Genomic DNA, 20,267 nt, shown 5'->3' on the forward strand with positions numbered 1-20,267 from the left:
CAACTGAATTATTTGTGATCGGTCTTGGCAGTTTTGTGAATGCTTTACTCTAGATCCAGTCTTGAGGGATATAAATGTACTTCCCTTCCCCACATTTCCCCTTTTACCCTTTTTCTACTTGTTTCGAATTATGTTAGTATTTTTTGTTTTACTCTTCTACTTCATTTTCTCCTTGCCCATTTTGTACCAAAATACATTTTAAGTTCGTATCTGGTATTTATTATTACTTTCTTCAGTGTACGTGTTCTTCAGGTTCCTGATGGGGGCCATATTATAATACTAACAAAATTACTTCACCATTCTCTTGTCTGGAATAACTTTTGTGTCCATTTATTTTCTCTTTTTCTCCCACTCTTTATTTAAAGTACATACATGTTGATCATTACAAAATTCACATGAATTTCTTTCAGTTAAAAATAAAAACAGTTGCAGGTATTATATTTTATTGCTTAATAGCTAATTTTCATACTTCTTTGACCGATAAATTCAAGCATTCTTGTTCTCAACGAATTAGCAATGGGGAAGATTTATTGTGGTCATCTGGTTCCTTTTAGTTTTGAATTGAAGGACCATGCATTTTTCTAGACATGATTGACTCTCATTGAACACACACTATTCTAGTATTTCTAGTATCTAGCATGTTTTCTTTCTTTTTCCTTTAGCATTTCATATAAATGAGATAGACAGTTATAATGAATTTTTTTTTGTCTTTTCTAGCAGTTTGCTCTCTCAGTATTTTTCCCTCCGTCCCTTGCTTCTTCCCTGCTTTCTCATCTCTCTCTCATCTCTCCCCATCTACTGGTTCTCAGCTTGCTGCTACAATCATGGCCAAGCCTCTGACATACTTAAAAATAAAAAACAAAAACAACCCCCCCCCCTTACTAGAATATGCTATTCCTTCGAGCTATTTTTTTTGTTTCCTATATCAGCCAGACTCCTAGACAAAGGTGCTGGTTGCCTTTACTTACCTCTTCTTTACAATTGGTTTCTGACCTTTACTTTACAGTTTGGTTTCTGACCTTACCATTCAGTTGAAACGGTCCTCTCTAAAATGACCAACAATCTCTTAATTGTCCAGTCTGATGGTCTTTTCTCAGTCCTTATACCTTGATCTTTCTGCTGCATTTGACAGGGTTGACTCTTCTCCTGTATATTGACTCCTTTTTCAACACTTATCTCTCCTAGTTCTCTTTACTTATTCTTTACTCTTTATACTCCTTCTGTTATTGATCTCACCCAATCCTACGAGTTCCCATTTTGCCATAGATGAGTCTCAATCTAGGTATCTAGCCCCAGTCTCTCCCCTGAGTGCTTTAGCTCTGCATCACCAATTGCCTGTGGACGTTTCAAACATATCAAAAACAGAACTCGTGTTCTAACACCCTTCCCCCCATATGCCTCTCTTCTGGAGTTTTCTGTTTCTGTTGAGGGCATCAGCAACCATTGAGTATTCAAGATTTGCCACCTCGGTGCTATCTTCGACTCTTCATTCTTACTCACCCCTGCCAAATTCTGCTGTTTCCAAACATCTCTTGCTCCCTTCTCATTACTCACATGGCCAGTGTCTTAGTTCTGACCCTCATTAACTTTTGCCTGAACTACTGCAATAGTTTTCTGCCTCAGAGTTTTCATTCCATTCCATCCCGCAAAAAGCTGCCAAAATGATTCGCCTAATCATGTCCTACTAAGTCAGTCTAGTAGCTCCTCATTTCCTCTAGGAGAAAATAGCAACTATTATCCCTTCCCATTCTGGTCCCAGTGTCCAGAGAAGTCTTTGGACCCTTCCTGTACATTTATTACTCTTTTCCTGTACTCTCCTAGCCAAACTGGCATTCTTTCACATACCATTCTTTTTCTCATCCTTCTGTCTTTGTCCTGGCCCACTGCTGTCCCTCCCAGTCTTAGAATGTTCTCTTTACCATCGTCTGCTTCACAGATTCTCATATTTTCTACAAGACTCTGCTTAGGTACTACTAGCTTGTATGGATCCTCCAACCACTTACTGGAGGTAACCCTCTTCCTCCCTAAACTACATTGTATTTATTTTATGTTTACATCCATATATACACATTTATAATCTGTATCTACCCTGATAGAAATATAAGATTTTAGAAACCAAGTACTGTTTCATTTTTTGTTATTATACTCCTGAAAGCCTACCATCGTGCCCTACATGTAGTAGGCATTTAATAAATGCTAAATTGATTGCCACTTTCATGGTTTTATTTTGTACTTCTATTGTTTGTTGTATGCATATACAATACTACAGTTTTATAAAAGTCCTCTGTTTCAGAGGAAATGCATTCATTGTTATGGAGAAAATAATTAATGGAAGGGATTTTAGTGTAATGTTTTTATTTTAAGAAATATAATAGTGCAACATCTTTATCTTGAGGTTGAAGCACATGCACATGCATGCCACAGACATGTGTGCCATGCCATCTACTTTGGTATTCTTGCATTATGTAAAGTATAGATACCAGTGAATTATTTAGCTTTGGCTTGGTAAGATTCACTTGTATTTGAAATCTTGCATTAAAATGGTTTTACCACAATGCTTCTACTTTGTTCTCCTTCTGCTGAAATTTCTCTGTAGGTTAATTTTATGCTTAAAAGACAGTAGCTGAGCCTTTTAAATTATTTTTGAAGTCAGTATTATGGAGTTTTGTACTTTGTTGGACTAGATTTTTATTAGATTTTCAATGCTTGATTTCTGCTAGATATAACTGTTCATCAGAGTGAAGTCAGGCTGTATTAGGACTATTATTGATACTCGACACATTCATGTCAGTGTATCAATTCTTACCTAATGAATAAGAGGATTAAAAATACTGGATAAAGGATGAAACCTGCTCTTGTTTAACTTTGCTTTCTTAATGGAGACTTATGTTTGGTTTCACTTAATAATGTTACTTGATTCACATGCTTGCTTTGTCCAATTCTTCCAACAGATGCCGCCTCAGTATGGTCAGCAAGGTGTAAGTGGTTACTGCCAGCAGGGCCAACAACCATATTACAACCAGCAACCGCAGCCTCAGCACCTACCACCCCAGGCACAATATCTGTCAACACAGTCCCAGCAAAGGTACCAAACACAGCAGGTAAGCTTCATGGCGATAATCAACTTGGGTATATGTTATATTTGATATAATGACTAATTTTGTAAAGTCTTTTTTCCCTGATGACTTTGAACATTTTCAAGTTATGTGAAATTGAAAAGAATGCAAATAACATGGTCATGACAACAGACAAAAGATGATTGTTCCTCCCTCGGGTGCCATGTTCATATTTATTTTGATGTCATTGTGTGGTAGATCGCAACGAGGCAGAGAAACTGAGGCCCAAGAGATTTAAGTCTTACCTAGGCTACACCATAAGGATACGGCAGAACTAGAAAAGCACTCTCCTCACACAATCTGACAAATGAATGAGCAAGGGGAGCATTAACTGTCTGATAGTTGTCATATTTTAATGAGTGCTACAAAATAAAGTTGAGGTCACTTAAAGGAAGGGTCACATGTAAATTTACTATGAAATGGAAGCCTAGTAGGCTGGACTAGAAGGTTTCCGAGGTCTCTTCCAAGTTACAAGAGCTAGTAGAAGGAAGAACTAACTATTCGAAAATTACAGCTGTCTGAAAATGGAATGAGCTGACTCTTGGTGCAGTGAATCTGATGCTCCTGTTCAGGGAGGCTATTCATAAAGAAACTGGATGTTGTCGAGGGGGTTTATCAGTAAGTGATGGGAGGCCATGTGGACTGCTGCAGTTTGAGTCAGAAGAACTGGGTTCAGATTTCATCTCTGTGATCTCTCGGGCAACTTACTTATCAGAGGGTCAGAGAGATCTGTAAAATCTTAGACTAGATCTGGGGTTCTTAAGCTTTGATCTGTGAACTTTTTTTTTGTTTTGGATAATTAGATTTTAATATAATTGATTTGCTTTGTAACCTCGTTTTTTAAAAATTTTATTTGTTTTAAAACATTATTCTGACAAGGGGGTCTACAAGTGGCCAAAATGGTCCATAACATAAAAAAAAATTTACAAGCCCCTGGACCAAGTTGCGTCTTAGGTTCTTTCATGATCTGAAGTTCTCATCCTCTCTGATCCTGACTTTTCAGATCCCTTAAAACTCCAGGATTCCATGGAATTATATTCCAAGATCCTCTGTATCTCCATCTACTTTTACTAATAACAGATATCCAGGAATGGAATGTCACCTCTTGAGGTGGTAAATTCCTGTCCCTAGAGCAGTGTTCAGATGACTGACTTTCTGAGTTGTTTAGAGTGGATTCACACGGCTAGGGGTTAATCTGGAGAACTTCTAGGGAATTTTCTAACTCTGACATTCTGTAGTTTTTTGATAAGCCAGAGCTATTGGTTTCATGTGTTTACGCTGTAAATTGGAGGTCAGTCTGCTATTGCAGTTACTTAATTTATATTTTGTAAAATAGATCTTTACGTGGCAATTCTCATGCTCCTCTGCTAATATATGTACACTGATCCAGACAGTTTAAAACTGTCCTGCTTAACTCAACTTGGCACCTTAGAATTCCAGTGTTGACTGGTGGAATAAATTGAAAGGTGGTGGAAGGGATTTTATGCTAGTGAAGGGGGCATGCACAGCTGGTCCAGCTTGGATTGAAATTGTCTAGAGGACCAAAGTAAAGGGCAGGGCCTTGTGGGGCATAGAGATCTATGGTAGATTTGTAAGTTAGAAACCATATTGTTCTTTTCTTGTGTCCACCATAGCACCTAGCTTAGTGCTTTACCCCATAGCAGTCACTAAATAAAAATTTGTTGGATCAACTAATTGATCCTGTAAGAAAGACAGATAGCAACTTCTGTCTCCTTTTGGTAAGGAATGGCTGTACTTAGATGTACGCTATTGCCACTTGTAATGCCAAATACAGAAGAGGTTTTCTTTATTATTCTCATACTTAGTTCAGAGAAAATAAAATTCCATTGGAGGTCACATCTAAATTATTCCTGTTCTTTTTTCCTCCTTATGGCCATGTGTGAAGTTTCGGAAGCACAGAATGGAAAGAGTTGCTTGGGTTACTAGATAGGTAGCAGAGTGATGTCAGTCATTTCATGTTCTTTGGCATTTGAGTTGTGTGCCTCATAAAAACCATTAATGAAAATGCTTTTGCCAAGGCTTATATTGGTGAATAGTTTTATTGATCATTAGATATTGTCATTTGGCACATGAAGTGGCTGTTTTTAACCTTTCAAGTTTCTTCATCGTTTGTTTTTGTTTTTGTTTTTTTTAAAGGCAAGCACTTCCTCATCAACACACTGTTGCTTCTGGCAATGTCATTCATCATGTAGTGGCATATAAACAAACAACTGCTTCAGTTGTTTTTTAAGTATTAACGTTCTAAAAGTAATCTTACATTTTTATTTTGTTAAGTAATCACTCCTTTTGATTGTCTTCATTAAATGGTTCTGGTTCAGTGTTAATTCTTAGACATGTAGAAGGAAAACCAAGAGAACAGAGTCACAAAAACCCACATAGGAGAAAACATCCGGGAAGAGATTGAGGTCTACAGGTTTTGTGCTCCTGAGAGGTCAAGAAGGATGAGGATTAAGAAAAGGCTCCCCCGAGGTTTGTCAATTAAGAGATTACTGGTAACTTTGGAGGGAGTGTTTTTAACTGTGTGATGAGGTGAGAAGCCAGATTACAGTAGGTTTAGAGGTGAGATAGAGGAGAAGTGGAGAGACATTAGATGGCTATTTCTAGAAGCTTGCATGAGGAAGTTAGGAGAAATACAGTATGAGAACTAGTGGACGTGGAAGTGTGTAATGAGGGTCATTGGTGTTTAAGGATGAGCGAGGCTTCAGTATCTTTCTAGATACCAAGGAAGGAATCAGTAGATAAAGAGATTGAAGATTAGAGAGAGGGGGGTAGCAAGCGATGAAAGTTGGGGCAATCTGCTAGATATGGCAGATGGATTGGATCCAAGGGTTGATTGATTGTTGTCCTTCGTTCTCTGAGAGGACTATAATGACATCACTATGTTAGGGGTCAAGGTACAGTGTGTCTGACTGTGACTGATCAGACCAATACCAGCTCAAAAGGCTCTACTACAGTCAGGCACAAATAGTCCATGTGAACATTAGAAGCTAATAGGAAAATAAATTTATGGGATAAAGAAAGTGATAACCCTGAAAGCAGGTAACCTTGTTGTTGTTCAGTCACATCTGACTCTTCATGACCTCATTTGGGGTTTTCTTGGCAAAGATGCTGGAGTGGTTTGCTATTTCTTTCTCTAGCTCATTTTACAGATGAGGAGACTGAGGTAAACAGGGTTGATTGACTTGTTTTGGGTCACATAAGTTAGTAAGCGTCTGAGGCCAGATTTGAAGTCAGGTCTTCCTGCCTCCAGACCCTGCACTCCATTCACTGTGTCACCTAGCTGCCCAAGCAGGTAACAAGAGGCAAAATAGATGGATGATGATCTCAGTGAATAACAGCTCACATTTATGTAACAATTTAAGTTATTAAAAAAACCTTTTTTTAATTTTATAACACTTTGACATATAGGTACTATACACTTTATTATCATTCTTTTACAGATTTAGAAGGTCCAAGAGGTTATGTGATTCACTTAGGGTCAGAGTTTTTGAATGATAGGCATAGAAAGGCTTTGCTCTTCTTGGGACTCCAAATTCATTGCTGTTTTCTTTTCTTTTTTTTCTTTTCTTCCTTTTTTTTTTTTAAAGGCAATTGGGGTTAAGTGACTTGCCCAGGGTCACACAGCTAGTAAGTGTCAAGTGTTTGGTATGAGGCCCGATTTGAACTCAGGTCCTCCTGACTTTAGGGCCGGTGCTCTATCCACTGTGCCACCCAGCTGCCCCTTCATTGCTGTTTTCACCAAACCATCCTACTTCTTTTATAAAAACACAGAAAATCCACTCAAACCAATAATGTTTGAATCAAGTATGAACTGAGGGTGTTAACCAAAGAGAAAGAACTACTTGTTTTCATTGAAATGACCTCCACAAGCAGTGCTTAGGCATAATTAATAAATAGATTAAGACTTAAAACCAAGCCTTGTGAATTTCAGTTCATTGCAATAAGAATTACACTCTTAAAATTAAGCTGAAAATAATTCAGTCTTTGGTAATTTAGAGGGTAGTTCAGGATCTCATGTGCCTTAGGGTCATCATTACAAACATCACTATATTGTAGGAGACTTTGAAAACGATTATGTCTGGCCTTGAGTATTTGTATTATCATGTGAAGGGTCTATGATTAGTCATATATTCCTAAAAGTCAACAGAAAACCTGCTTACAATATAATATCCTTGTTACATAGGGTCTCAGAGAAGTCCAGCAGTATGTGTAAGGCTTATCTAACTTAAGAGACTGTATAGAAAACTTTTTTTTTTTTTAAATGCTTGTTGTTTAGAGTTGTCTGTGGGCTATCTTCCTGGTTTTGGGATTTGTTGCCTTATTTCTTCGAGATGCTCACAACTTGTTAAGCAGTTATGTAAGGTTTAGTTTAGGGGTATTTTTGTAGTGACTGTTATAATTACTTGTTCCTATGACCACCTGTTTTTACTGAGGACATCACTACTGCTCTATTATGCTGTAATATGCAAATGATAGATTATATTTTGAATGGGTGTTGAGTATATTTTACCCATCAGGCTTGGTAATTAACTGACAATTTAAGTATAGTTTTCTTTAACACAAAATGAGTAATGGATGCTGCATTTTTATGTTGACAGAATATCTTTATTGCTCTATTTTAAAAATTATATGTGTTTCTTTTAATATTTTAAACCAAATGTATAACTTTAAATAATTTCCCTTCTATATTTAGAAATGACACAGATTGAGAAACTAATGTATTGATAGATGATTTTAAATGTTATAATTATTTGGTGGCTTACTGATATTAAAGCATAATATAGAGTTTATCTTTCAAGTTAATTATAACAAAATACCTTAAGTGCATATATGTTTCTTTAATATACTGTTTAGCATTTTGCTCAAAGTGGAATATGTAGGAACAAATCTTTCATTGAATAAATATTTATTGTTTGTTCACTTAAGGAAAAAACTATTTCCTCTAGCAATATATTTGTAGTTTGATTCACTATTTTGTGGTGCTTTGGATCTTCTTGGGTTGAGTTTTTTTCCCCTAAATCCATATTATTACTATGTAAATTGTTAAATGCCATAGAAATGAAAGTTTATTATTTTTATTGTGATTATTATTGTTAACATGAAATTTCTCATCTTTTCAGTGGAGTTGTGATAAAAAGATTTTCAGATAAGTCACTATTGTTGAATTATTCTTTTATTTTTAATTTTCTATGGATTGTTACACAAGCAAATAAAATTGCTGCCTGTTGGAGTTGAACATAAGAATTAGGGTATAAAGTCATCTTCTGCAGTCTTATTGAAAGGCTTACCATACGCTTATATCCTTGGTAAAATTCTACAAGTAGGTGAGTCCGCAGGAATGATTTGTTCCCACATGATTTTGATATCCTCTTCTAGGTTTCTACATTTTCAAGCTTTTCTTCCTTGGAGGTTAGGAATGTTTGATATGGAAGTATATTTTAAAAAGATTGATCTTATGTTTCATGGATAAATGTTAAATCCAGGTAATTGTTGATAGCAACTTGGTCTTAAATTCCTCTTTCTGTGAAATTTATTGAGTTCTAAAGGATTTTTTTGAGATTTATATTTGTGGTATTGGGATTTGTGATGTTTCAAGGATAGACAAGCTTCTGATGGTGTAATACCAACTGCCACCTTGATGAGAATTCAAGAGGTGCTAAATTTGTGTATCCTGTATCAGTATGTATTTTTCTTTTTACCATTCCCTTGAATAATTGGCATTGATTGTGAATTTCGGTTTACTTAAGAAGACATCTCTTCTATAATTCTAGTGGTGATGAACTGTCCCCAATTGCCATCATAAATCTCTAACTTCCCCTAAGAAATATGCACAACTCAACTATTTGTTTGGTCTTCCAATTGCCATCATAAATCTCTGACTTCCCCTAAGAAATATGCACAACTCAACTGTCTGTTTGGTCTTCTGTTTACATGTTATTTGCCGAGTTTGAAAGGCTATTGCCTCTCAACTGCCTTTACATTCTTATGTTTGATCCCAGCCATTCCATGTGCTCTTTCTGGAGGGAAATCACTGAAGTATATTTGACAAACCCAATATAGTATAATTGATGTCAGCCTTTATTCTTGCCTGGTGAAGTGAAATCTTCTTGTTGCAAAAGTATTCCAGTGGATTTTTGAATTTCTTATTGTGTGCTCCTAGGATTTTTTTTTTTGCTCTCTAGTTCTCCCCCCCTCCCCCTCCCTTTTTTTTTTTTTGGTGAGGAAGTGTTCAACTTTCTTTGTTGAAACAAAGTTGAAGCAAAGTGCCTTTGGGTGATGAGCCCTGTAGTATGTTAATATTTTATGTTGTTTTGTTGGGATACTTTCCAACAAACAAATATTTATTGAATGAAACAAATGAAGACTGGTATTGTGTAGGTGTTAATTGCTTTTCACATGTTCTTCCCATTAAGCTTTGATTTCAGGATTCCAATAAGTCTTTTAACATATTCAACCATGGCTGATATAGCTTTATGATCAGTTTATCCTGCCTCAAGGAGTCCTAATGTATTTGTAAGCTACGCCCATTTGGCCTTTGATTCTCCTTGATTCTGCATTTAGGTTTGAAACTTTGTGTCTTTATCTTTCCTTGGTCTGTGTTAAGAAATTTACACTTAACAGATCCAAATTACATTTTTATGTTATTTGGAGGAAGATTGCAAGAGATGAAAAAGCTGTTTTCAGGTGTGTAACCATATAGCTTGATATCATCTAACTACACATCTACTGCTTAGTGCTTATTGAGATATTTTGGTTTGATTCCCTCTTTAACACTGGAGCTATGTTTAGCTCTGTTTTTGAATGTATTTAAGGCTAGACATATGCATAATGGGTGTCGGTTACCCCAGTGACAAATCCCACATTGTGCATTGGTTGTGGCGTGTTTTAAATACAGAAGGGTTTTCCATGTGTACCTCACTATACTGGGGTCTGTTTTGTGTATTTGTAATACATGAACAAGCTACGAGTACTGAACTGAGTTCAAGTCTTTGTGAGAGTCAGTTAAAAGAGCCATTATTGCATTAATAATAAGTTGCTCTTTATACCTGTGGTATGTTTTGACATACCTTTTTTGCTCTTCATCTAATGTATTGTTTTTGTTTTTTTGTAAGTGTATTTTTTTTTTGGAGGGGGGCATACAAGTTGTGAGTGCTTCACATAAAGTAAATAAACACATAATTTGCCTATTGGAGGATTCATTGGTGTTTTTATCTTTTGGTAGCTCAGATGATCTCTGAAAAAATACCATATTTTATATCAGTTATCCTTAGCATTATTGTGTTTTGGTGTTTTAAAGGGAGAACATTTTCCTCCATGTTGACATCCGATACTCTAATCTTTTCATTACACTTGGGTCTACATGGTATATTTTCAATATTATGAACAAAGTATATGGTGGTGGTGTTTATTCCTATTATTACTTTTTTCTTTTTTTTGGTGAGACAATTGGGGTTAAGTGACCTGCCCAGAGTCACACAGCTAGTGAGTGTTGTGTCTGAGGCAGGATTTGAACTCAGGTCCTCCTGACTCCAGGGCCAGTGCTCTATCCACTGCACTACCTAATTGCCCCTATTGCTATTATTACTGATTGTGCTAATTTTAATGTTATTTTAAGATTAAATATCTGGGCAAGTGAATGTTGACATGATAGTGGTAGAAGATGATCTGAACAGCAATTTCTGTTTTGATTGTTTCCTCATGAGAAATTTTTAAGGACTAAAAATAAGCTGTGCTTATTTTACTTTAAATAAAATATTAAGATGACACCTTGAACTTTGTGATCCTGTAGAACTCAGTAGAGTGTCCATAAATTTGGAGGAAAGAGAACAGCTACATTGCTGCTGTCATTAGAATTTGTGTAGGTAGGACTGGTAATGGTTTTCAGGTTGTCTGGTCTAAGCTTTTTCTATAGAGCAGAAATAAAAATTCTCCTGAAAACTAGTCCTTTCAAATGGTAGAAATGATTATTTGGTCTTGTGACCACCTGAAGGCTTTTCCAGAGGTTTTGAAATAATGTCATAGTTGGTCAATAGACATTTATTAAGCTCTTAGTACTTGGCAGGCACTGTGCTAACCTCTGGGCATACCGATAGGAATAAGAAGATGGTTCTTGCCCTCTAGGAGCTTACAGTTTAGTGGGGGAAGAGAACATATAAAAGGAAGCTGTATAGGGGTAGGGAAAGAACCTTGGTAGGGGCATGATCCAGAAGTTCAAAGAAATTCCAAAGCAGTACTGAGTAGGAAAACATTGTTTTTTTCATTTGTAGAGGTTGGAAGATTTGTGATATTAAAACTTGAGGATAAATTCATTTTAGTTTGATCAACTATATCCCAGCTTGAAAAATAAAAGTGGTTCAGAATTCTGGATATCTATCACTCTCTCATTTCCTATGTAAGCAGGTAGTATGCTGGACCTGGATTCAGGAAAACCTGCATTCAGATCCAGCTTCAGACGCTTTATAAGCTATGATCCTGGACAAGTTACTTAAACTCACATTTCCTCAGTTTCCTTATCTGAAAATGAGCATAACAATAGCACTTACTGTCATTCAGGGTTTCAGTGCCTGGCACTCAGTAGAGGTTTAATAAATACTTGTTCCTCTGAGGCCAGTCTCTTCATTGGGAACCAAGGCAAATAGACACATAGAGGAAAGACAGTTTCTGGACCTTACAGGAAGCCCAGTAGAAAGCTGCGGCATGCTTAAGGGGATTTTCTTGAGGGCTCCAAGAAGGAGAGAAAAGGACTTCCAAGCAGAAGTTCTCCTCAGGGTCACCTTCTTTATTCTAAGCTTGAACTTACCTTCCCTGGAGTCTCTGTGCACTGGTGGGAGTGAGAGCCCTAGGTGTAAAGGGATGTTTTGTTACCAGTTGTTCTTACCTCTTTCTAAAAGCTAATGAAATCTGGTTGTCTAATTGATAAGCAGTGGGAGAAGCACAGAAGTGGGGGCTAAAAAACTACACTCAGCTATTGAAGGGAGAAGTGGTAGCTGGCCAATGGGGACCCCAATATAAGCCCAGAGCCTTCATCACATTCAGTACAGTGCTTTGCACATAGATGTTAATTGAAATTTATTAAATTTGGATTGCAGTTCTGGAAAAAATAAATAAATGCTCGTTCCTTCTCCTTTCCTTTTCCCTTCCCCTTCTTACAAGACCTAGTTCAGAATTTGTGTCTGCTAGGAAGCCCTTCCAGATAAATTTAACTAGCAGACCTATTTTCTTTAAAAATTCTTCATGCTTTACTCAATATTGTGTGCTATTGTTGTTCAGTCGTTTCAGTGGTGTCTGACTCTTTGTGACCCCATTTGGGGTCTTCTTGGCAAAGATCCTGGAGTAGTTTGACATTTCCTTCTCCTGCTCATTTTACAGATGAAGAAGTAAGGCAAATAGGGTCACACAGCTAGTAAGTGTTAAGAGTCTGAGGCTGCGTTTGAACTCGGGTCCTCCTGACTTCAAGGCCAGAGCTCTTTTCACTGTGCCACCTAGCTGCCCCTTTGGTATGGTTCTTAAGTGTAACACCTCAGTTTGAATACCTGTGCAATGTTAAATATTCTTAATAAAATTAGATATTTCTAGAATGTATTGGTACTTTTAAAAGGGTATTTTTTAAGAATACTGTCTGGATCATAGAATTATGAAGAACCTGTAAAGTATGATATAGTTTATGGGAAAGGGTGAAGTAGGATAAAGATTTCAATATAGCAGAATTTAAAAATGTGGCCAGATATCCCCCTTTTAATAAGACAAACCTGGTTTGGGTGACTTGTATTACTGGACAAGTTTCTAATTAATTTATTGAGCTTTCATTCTTTCCATGATAAACTCAGAGCTGCTCATATGGAACTTGCCTTTAAATTTGCCTGGTCTGTGTTCTAGGAAAGGAGTCTTAGGCCCCCAGCAACAGGAAAACATCTCTAGAAAATTATCACCGTTGTAATTTTAAAAAAACATTAAACCCATTTTTATTGATATCTTTTTTAACATCACCATAACCTCCCCGCCTTTTAACATCTCCATAACCTCCCCACCCCAATCCTACAACTCTCTCCCTTCAAGAGAGCTATCCCATGTTTTTGGGATAAAAATATAATAATATAAAATAATTTTTTTTCAAACAAAAAAGAAAGAAAAAAGGTAGTACTGATCAGTACAGTTTTTCCCCTCCATATTGTGGGGGTTTAGAGGTGTGGCACCCCTGTGATCTGGAAAATCCCTGTAAAATATTTTGGCTCTCCATACCAGAGAAGTCTGATTTTTTTTCTTTTTCTTTTATGAGGTATTTACAGTGCCTTATTGTATAATTTGTGTTAAGTATTTGGACGTAAGCTCTGTGTTATCTGCTGGCCTTTGCATGTTGTTTGTGGCTTCTGCAAAACTCCCCCAAATTCCCATTTAATTTCTTATTCTGACCTGTGACATATTGAAACTGTGATGGGGAAAGCTGCGATGTAGAAGGAATAACTGTGCATCCCCAAATCCTGAAAATGCAGGCAATGTACACTTGTGAACCTCAACTGCTGTAAAGAAGTGAAGAGTGAATGTCTTCTCTTATCTCCTGTTCTTTATAATTTTACAACATTCACTTTTTTTATATATGTGGTTTTCTGTTTACATTGTTGTAGATCTTGTTTTCTTAGCTCTGTTTACTCTGCATCAGTTCATGTAGGTCTTTTGTGTTTCTCTATATTAATTACATCTATCATTTCTTACCATACAATAGTATTTCATTACATTCATGTACCACAATTTGTTTAGCCATTTCTCGGCCCAATTCTATCTACTTTGTTTCCAATTCTTTGCTATCACATAAAGTGGTACTACAAATATTTTGTTGTATATGAAGAATTTCTTCTTATCACTGTCTTTTAAACGTACTAACTTTCATTACCTACTGTATCTTTGCTTTCAGGTACATTGATAGCAGAAGAGAGAAATCTAGACTTAACTCTGTTTGCTGTCTTACTTACCGATGTCTCAGAACAGGCATAAACTTCCCCAGAGGCAGCTGGGTTGCACAATGGATAGAGTGTGGGAATTGAGTCAGGAAGAAATGAATTCAAGCCTGTCCTCAGATACTTGCTAGCTTTATGATCCTGGGAAGGTCACTACCTCTTTTTGCTTCTGTAAACTGTAAAATTGGGGTTACAGCACCTACCCCACAGGGTTGTTGTATTAAATGAGGAAATATTTGTAAAGTGTTTAGCACAGCATTGGGATATAATGGCGTCTATGTAAATGCTTATTCTGTGATAATAAAAACAATTCTCGTTCAGTTTGCACATATAAGATATATCATATGATGGGTTTATTCCTTTAATAGTTATTTTCTGAGCATCTGTTAAGTATATGTCAAAGTGCTAGGTGCTGTGTGGAAAAGCCTGCTTTCATGTCATTGTTGGTGTAATGAGGGGCACATGATATGCATACGTTGTGACCAAGTGTATTGTGAAAGTACAATAATAAAAGCACAGAGTGCTGTGTGGTTGTTACAGGCCCTTATGTTTGGGAGGTAACAGAAGACTTATTAGAGGAGCTGACCCAAGACCTGAGACTTGAGGAATTGGTGAGATGGGTGAGATGGGTGACATCTGGTCCACGTGGCCCAGAGGGAGAGAGGTAGACAGAGCATTGTGAGGGAAAATGTAACATAGGTATGTGTGTATGTGTTTTCAAAACTTTGTAGTGTCCCTCTATCACAACAACCCTGCCAGGTAGATGGTATAAACATTATCTCCCCTATTGTATGGATGGACAAACAGGATACATAGTGATTAAATGACTTTTCTGAGATCCCACAGCTAGTCAGTGTCAGAGTTGAGGATTTGAACCCAGGTTCTTGTGGCTTGAGATTCTCCATTATTTTCAGTATCCCACATTGTGAGAAATAAAGCTAAGAAAGTAGGATGGGGCCAAATTAGAGAGAATTTTGATGTGCATGAAGAACTTAAGCTTCATTTTGTAGGTATTAAGTAACCATTGGAAAGTTTTTAATTGAGTAAGGTGGTAGATGATGTCATGCTCTTTAGAAATATGGTTCTGGCAACAGTATGTTGGGATGAATCAGAATGACAGAGAAAGTGAAGGCACCAAATCCGATTGAGAAACTATTGTACTTAGGCCAACTAGACATCTCAGATTGGAGAGATGGCAGTAGGAAAAGAGAAAGGGATAGATGAAGATGATGATGGTGGTGGTAGCTAATATTTATATAGCACTTACTATGTGCTAGACACTGTGCTAAGAGCTTTGCAATTATCATCTCATTTGATCCTCAGCAACAAACTCTGGAAGAAAAATTCTATTATTGTCCCCGTTTTATAGATAAGGAAACTGAGGCAAACATATAAGAGGCATTGCAAATGTAGAAATAATAGGTTTTGGATTGAATGACCAGGGCACATATCCAGTCTAAATCTTGCCTTTCCTTGTTACCATAAAAGATACTTTTCTTTCATATATATAATCCCCACTTCTCACCACTCATACACCCATGGTCCTAGTATATCTTTGTCTGATTTGTGTATATTTTGGTTTCCCTAAAGTGCAGCTTATCCCATGTCATGTATCCTACCCAGTAAACTTTAGTGATCTCATGATTAACTGTAGGACCAGTTAGTTAGTAAACCAGTACTTTTTAAGCACAGAGTATGAGCCAATCATATGGCTAAGTGCTGAGAATATAATGAAATTGAAAATACTCTCTACACTCAAGGATCTCACATTTTAATGGTTCGGAAGGCAACATGCAGATAAACATAGACATAGATGCACACACGCGCGTGCGCACACACACACACACACAGACTGTTACTAGAAGGAAATCTAAGAGCAGGAAAGAGGAACTAGTAAAGTTCAATATTGCTAGATTGCAAAGAATATACAGAGAAGTATAAGAAGACCAGAAAGGTAGGACAGGGCTAAATTTGGAAAGATTTTGAGTTCCAAATTTTTCTCCCTTCCTGCCCTCCCCCTTCTCCAAGACAGCAAGCAATCTGATATTGGTTATACATGTGCAGTCATGTGAAACATATTTCATATTGTCATGTTGTAAAAGAAGTGACAGAACAAAAGAGGAAAAAAATGAAAAAACAAAGAAAAAAAGTGAAAATAGTAAGCTTCCGATCTGCACCAGACTCCATCAGTTCTTTCTCTGGATGTGGATTGCATTTCCCATCATGAGTCTTTTAGAATTGTCTTGGATCATTGTATTGCTGAGAAGAGCTAAGGTGATCATAGTTGATCATCGCACAATGTTACTCTTACTGTGTACAATGTTCTCCTAGTTCTGCTCACTTTACTCAGCATCAGTTCATGTAAGTCTTTCCAGGTAGGCAAAGCATTTTATATCTGAGTGTAGATTAGATTGAAGTGAGGAGAGACTTGAGGCAGGGAGCTGAGCCCGAGGGCTTTTGCAATCCCCTAGGTGTGAGATGATGAGGGCTTGCACTCTGTTGGAGGCTATGTAATGAGAGAAAACATATATAAGATATGCTGTGAATATAAAAACAAAAAGACTTAAACCATTCATATCCTATCCCCCTCCTACCATTCCAGTCTTCTTACGCCTTACTCATTTGCACGTAGTCTTCGATACAACAACATTGGCCTCCTGGCTGTTTCTTGAGCAAAATATGCTATCGTTTCGCTCTGGGAATTCTCTCTGTCTGTCCCCCATGCCTGGAATGCTTTCCCTCTTCTGTTCTGACTGCTGACCTCTCTGGCTTCCTTTAAATCCTATATAAAATCTTACCTTTCCTAAGAAGCCTTTCCTTTGTTAATTATTTCCTTTTTATCCTAAATATAGCTTGCTTTGGATATATTAGTTTGTCGTTGACTCCCCTATTAGATCGTAACCTCCCTGATGGCAGGGATTGTCTTTTGACTCTTTTTGTATCCCCATCCCTTAGCATAGTGCCTCGAGTATGGTAGGTGCTTAATAAATACTGATTGATTTACTTTACAGTAGATAGGATACATGGGGCTTGAGTGAGAGAGGAGTCAATGATGACACCAAGAACATGGATTATTTCAGGATGGTTAGTACCTTGACAGTAATAAGAATGTTAGGAAGTCAGAAAGGTTTGGAGGGGAAAAGGTAGTAATATTTTTTGGCTATGTTGATCTTTTGATGTCTTAGGGGATATCCAGTATAAGATGTCCAAGAGGTGGTTGGTGATATGAGACTGGACCTCAGGGGAGCAATTAGGGCGAGACATAAATCTGAAAATCATCTGCATATAGATGATAATTGAACCCATGAGAGGTAAAGAGATCACCACAAGAGACAGTATAGAAGAGTGCTGAATGCAAAACCTTAGGGGGACATGCAGGATTAGTGAATAAGACCTAGGAGCATATCCAGCAAAGATGTCAAAGACCCAAGTGTTCACACTGGTAGCAGCAGCACCAGAATACACCATTGTCCTGAAAACTTAAGAGAAGAGAGGCTCCTGAAGAAGAGAGCGACATAAAAACAGTATTGGAGACTATCAAGAGGTCAAGAAGAATGAGGATTGAGAAAGGTCATTAGATTTGGCCATTAAGAGGTCATTATTCTTTCTCCTTTCTTCCTCTTATTGTTAAGTTTCGTGGGAGAAAAAGCCATGGACGCTGCAATCTTCCATTTTCTCAGATTTATTCTCTACCCAACTAGTTGTAAATTGAGCTCCTGTTCTGTCTGCTCTACTGAAAGTTGGATCACCAGTGGCCTAACGTTTTTGAATATAACACAACCAGTGATCTTTTCATTGCTGAATCCAGTAGTCTTCCCCTTCTTTATCATCTATCTCTCCTCATCCTTTACCTCTGTTGACCACCCCCTCATTTTCTGCCTGACACCATAATAAAAGTGTTCTTCAAAAGTTTTCCTTTTATTTTCTCTTCTTTTCTTTTCTCTCTATACTGAAGTGTATGCTTAACAGTGGTATTGCTGTTACGGGCAGTTTTATGACTTTTGGGTATGGTTCTAAATTGCTTTTGAGAGTGTTTGGACAGCTCCACAGCCCTGTCAGCGGTGCATTAATATGTTTGTCCTTCAACAGCATCTCCAACAATTGTTATAGTTATCATTTGTTATTGTTGCCATTCTGATGAGTGGAACCTTAGAGGTATTTTAATTTGTATTTTCCTTCTTATTACTGATTTGGAACATTCAAAAAAAATCTGGTTGTTGAGCTTTCATAGACTGTTCATTTGACTGTCTTCTTATTGCTCTACTAATTGTTTGACTTCTTACTTTGTAAGCTTTCTTCTAATTTGATGCTGATTTTGTTTTTTCACAGCATAATGCTGGCAGAATTATCTTTCTTTCCCATAGATCACATTGCTATTGCATAGTCACAGAACTCCTGTGTAGAGTAATAATAATTCTTCTCAGAATCTTCAGTGAATTCCTGTAGTAAATTTCAAATTTCTGTCTGGCTTTTTACATCTTTCACAATTTGATACCATCCCTCTTCTCTCCAATCATATTTAATTTTACTTCTCTCCAGATCAAGGTGGATCACATTTTGCCTGCTGAACTTGCTCTACGTTCTTTTCCTTTCGTGCCTTTTTCATTGTTGCCCATGCCTGAGACGTCTTCCCTCTGTCACCCATCAATCCCTACCGCTTCTTTAAAGCCTAGCTCAAACACTACTTACTTTCTCCCGGAAGCCTTTCCTGATATACTTAAATCCACAATCCTATTTTCTGCTTCTACTTCGTATAGTGGTTTGTTTGAAACCCTTTTCATACAAATTTCCATCTGTTTAGATAATTAAATCGATCCGTTAGGAGTTTGGTTATTCCTTCCATCAGTGCAGACCGTGCATTCTTATCCAGTGTGATTTGGTTGTAATTTTAGGTATTAAAACTGTGTTGGTGTCTTATCCCTCTTTTCCAATCAAACCTTCTTGCAGGAAGGGACTGTCTAAAACTTTGAATCGGCTACAGTGCCTAGTACAGTGCTTTGAACACAGTCGAGGCTTCATAAAGGGATTGTTAGATGAATAAATTTTGCTATAATAAATGTTTTGGTTTTCTTTTAGCCAAGTCAGGATTCTATCCGTATTTCATAGGACTACATGTTGATGTTGCCTCTTGTTTTTCTCATGAGACCTTAAGTGTTATGTTTGGAGCCTCATTGTGGATTGTAAAGCTTTGTAGAGGCAAGATCCTTTTTAATAAAGTCTTGTTGACAAAAGGGACCTTAATTCAATATTTATGAGATCACTTAAGAATCCTAGTGTTGAAGTTCTAATCTCTGCTTTTATGGCTTCTGAGATTTCTTTTTTTGTGGGGGGGGGGGTGTATAGAGGGGGGTGGAGGAAGTGGTAGCTCATTTAATCTCTTTTACTTGAAGTTCAAGCAGAACAGTTTTGGAAGTGCCACAAAGACCATGGTTAGACCTGAGCTCTAGCTAATACCTCCTTGTGAAAAAAGAAAGATTTAATTCACAGTCCTTTGGCTACCTGTGGTAAGTAGTTTTAATGTTGAAAAGAGCATAAAAATTTCCTTTGGGTCATATAGTACTTTGATCTAAAATATAAATGTTTAAAAAGACAACCAATGTGCACTTTTTTTTTTATTTGGTGGGGCATTTGGGGTTAAGTGACTTGCCCAGAGTCACACAGCTAGTGTATGTTATGTGTCTGAGGCCAGGTTTGAACTCAGGTCCTTCTGATTCCAGAGCCAGTGTGCTCTATCAACTGAACCACCTAGCTACCCCCACTAATGTGCACTTTGAAATGTGGGATGTATTTTATCATTGTAGGTATTGCCTTAAAGTGCAGCCCTCCAACTCTTGCCTGTATCTTTCTTTAAATCCCTCATTGCTTTTGGGTAGCGGTGGTGGGAAGTCTGTCTGTTGTACTGAGGACGTTCCCCTAGTTCTCTTGCCGTTTCATGGATGCTAGTGCTATATGTGAGCTGCCCATTCACTATCTTTTGCCATAGCTGCCATTTGATAACCTACTTTTATATCTTCCCTTGCACAGTTTTGGTATGCTAAAGCCTTATTATCTTAATAACAAGTCTCTCTGTTGCCCTTTGCACACCTCGGCTTTTAGGAGTCCGTGGCATTGCATGATGTATCAATCAAGTTGTTTAAAAGATGGACCTTTTGTCAGCAAGATGATACCTGGTGTTTTA

At 37.3% G+C, this 20,267-nt stretch overlaps 1 protein-coding gene across 1 annotated transcript in view; it reads left to right on the plus strand.

Annotated features, from left to right (window-relative positions):
• LOC114031461 (AT-rich interactive domain-containing protein 1B-like) overlaps positions 1-20,267 on the plus strand; it is a 550,161-nt gene that overhangs the window by 166,626 nt on the left and 363,268 nt on the right. Inside the window, 1 exon segment of the mRNA XM_027846530.1 lies at positions 2,952-3,101. Within this exon segment, the coding sequence (XP_027702331.1) occupies positions 2,952-3,101 (150 nt within the window).

Source organism: Vombatus ursinus, unplaced genomic scaffold (genome assembly GCF_900497805.2).
Source record: "Vombatus ursinus unplaced genomic scaffold, bare-nosed wombat genome assembly UNPS02015175.1, whole genome shotgun sequence".
In the NCBI taxonomy this organism is placed as follows: Eukaryota; Metazoa; Chordata; class Mammalia; order Diprotodontia; family Vombatidae; genus Vombatus; species Vombatus ursinus.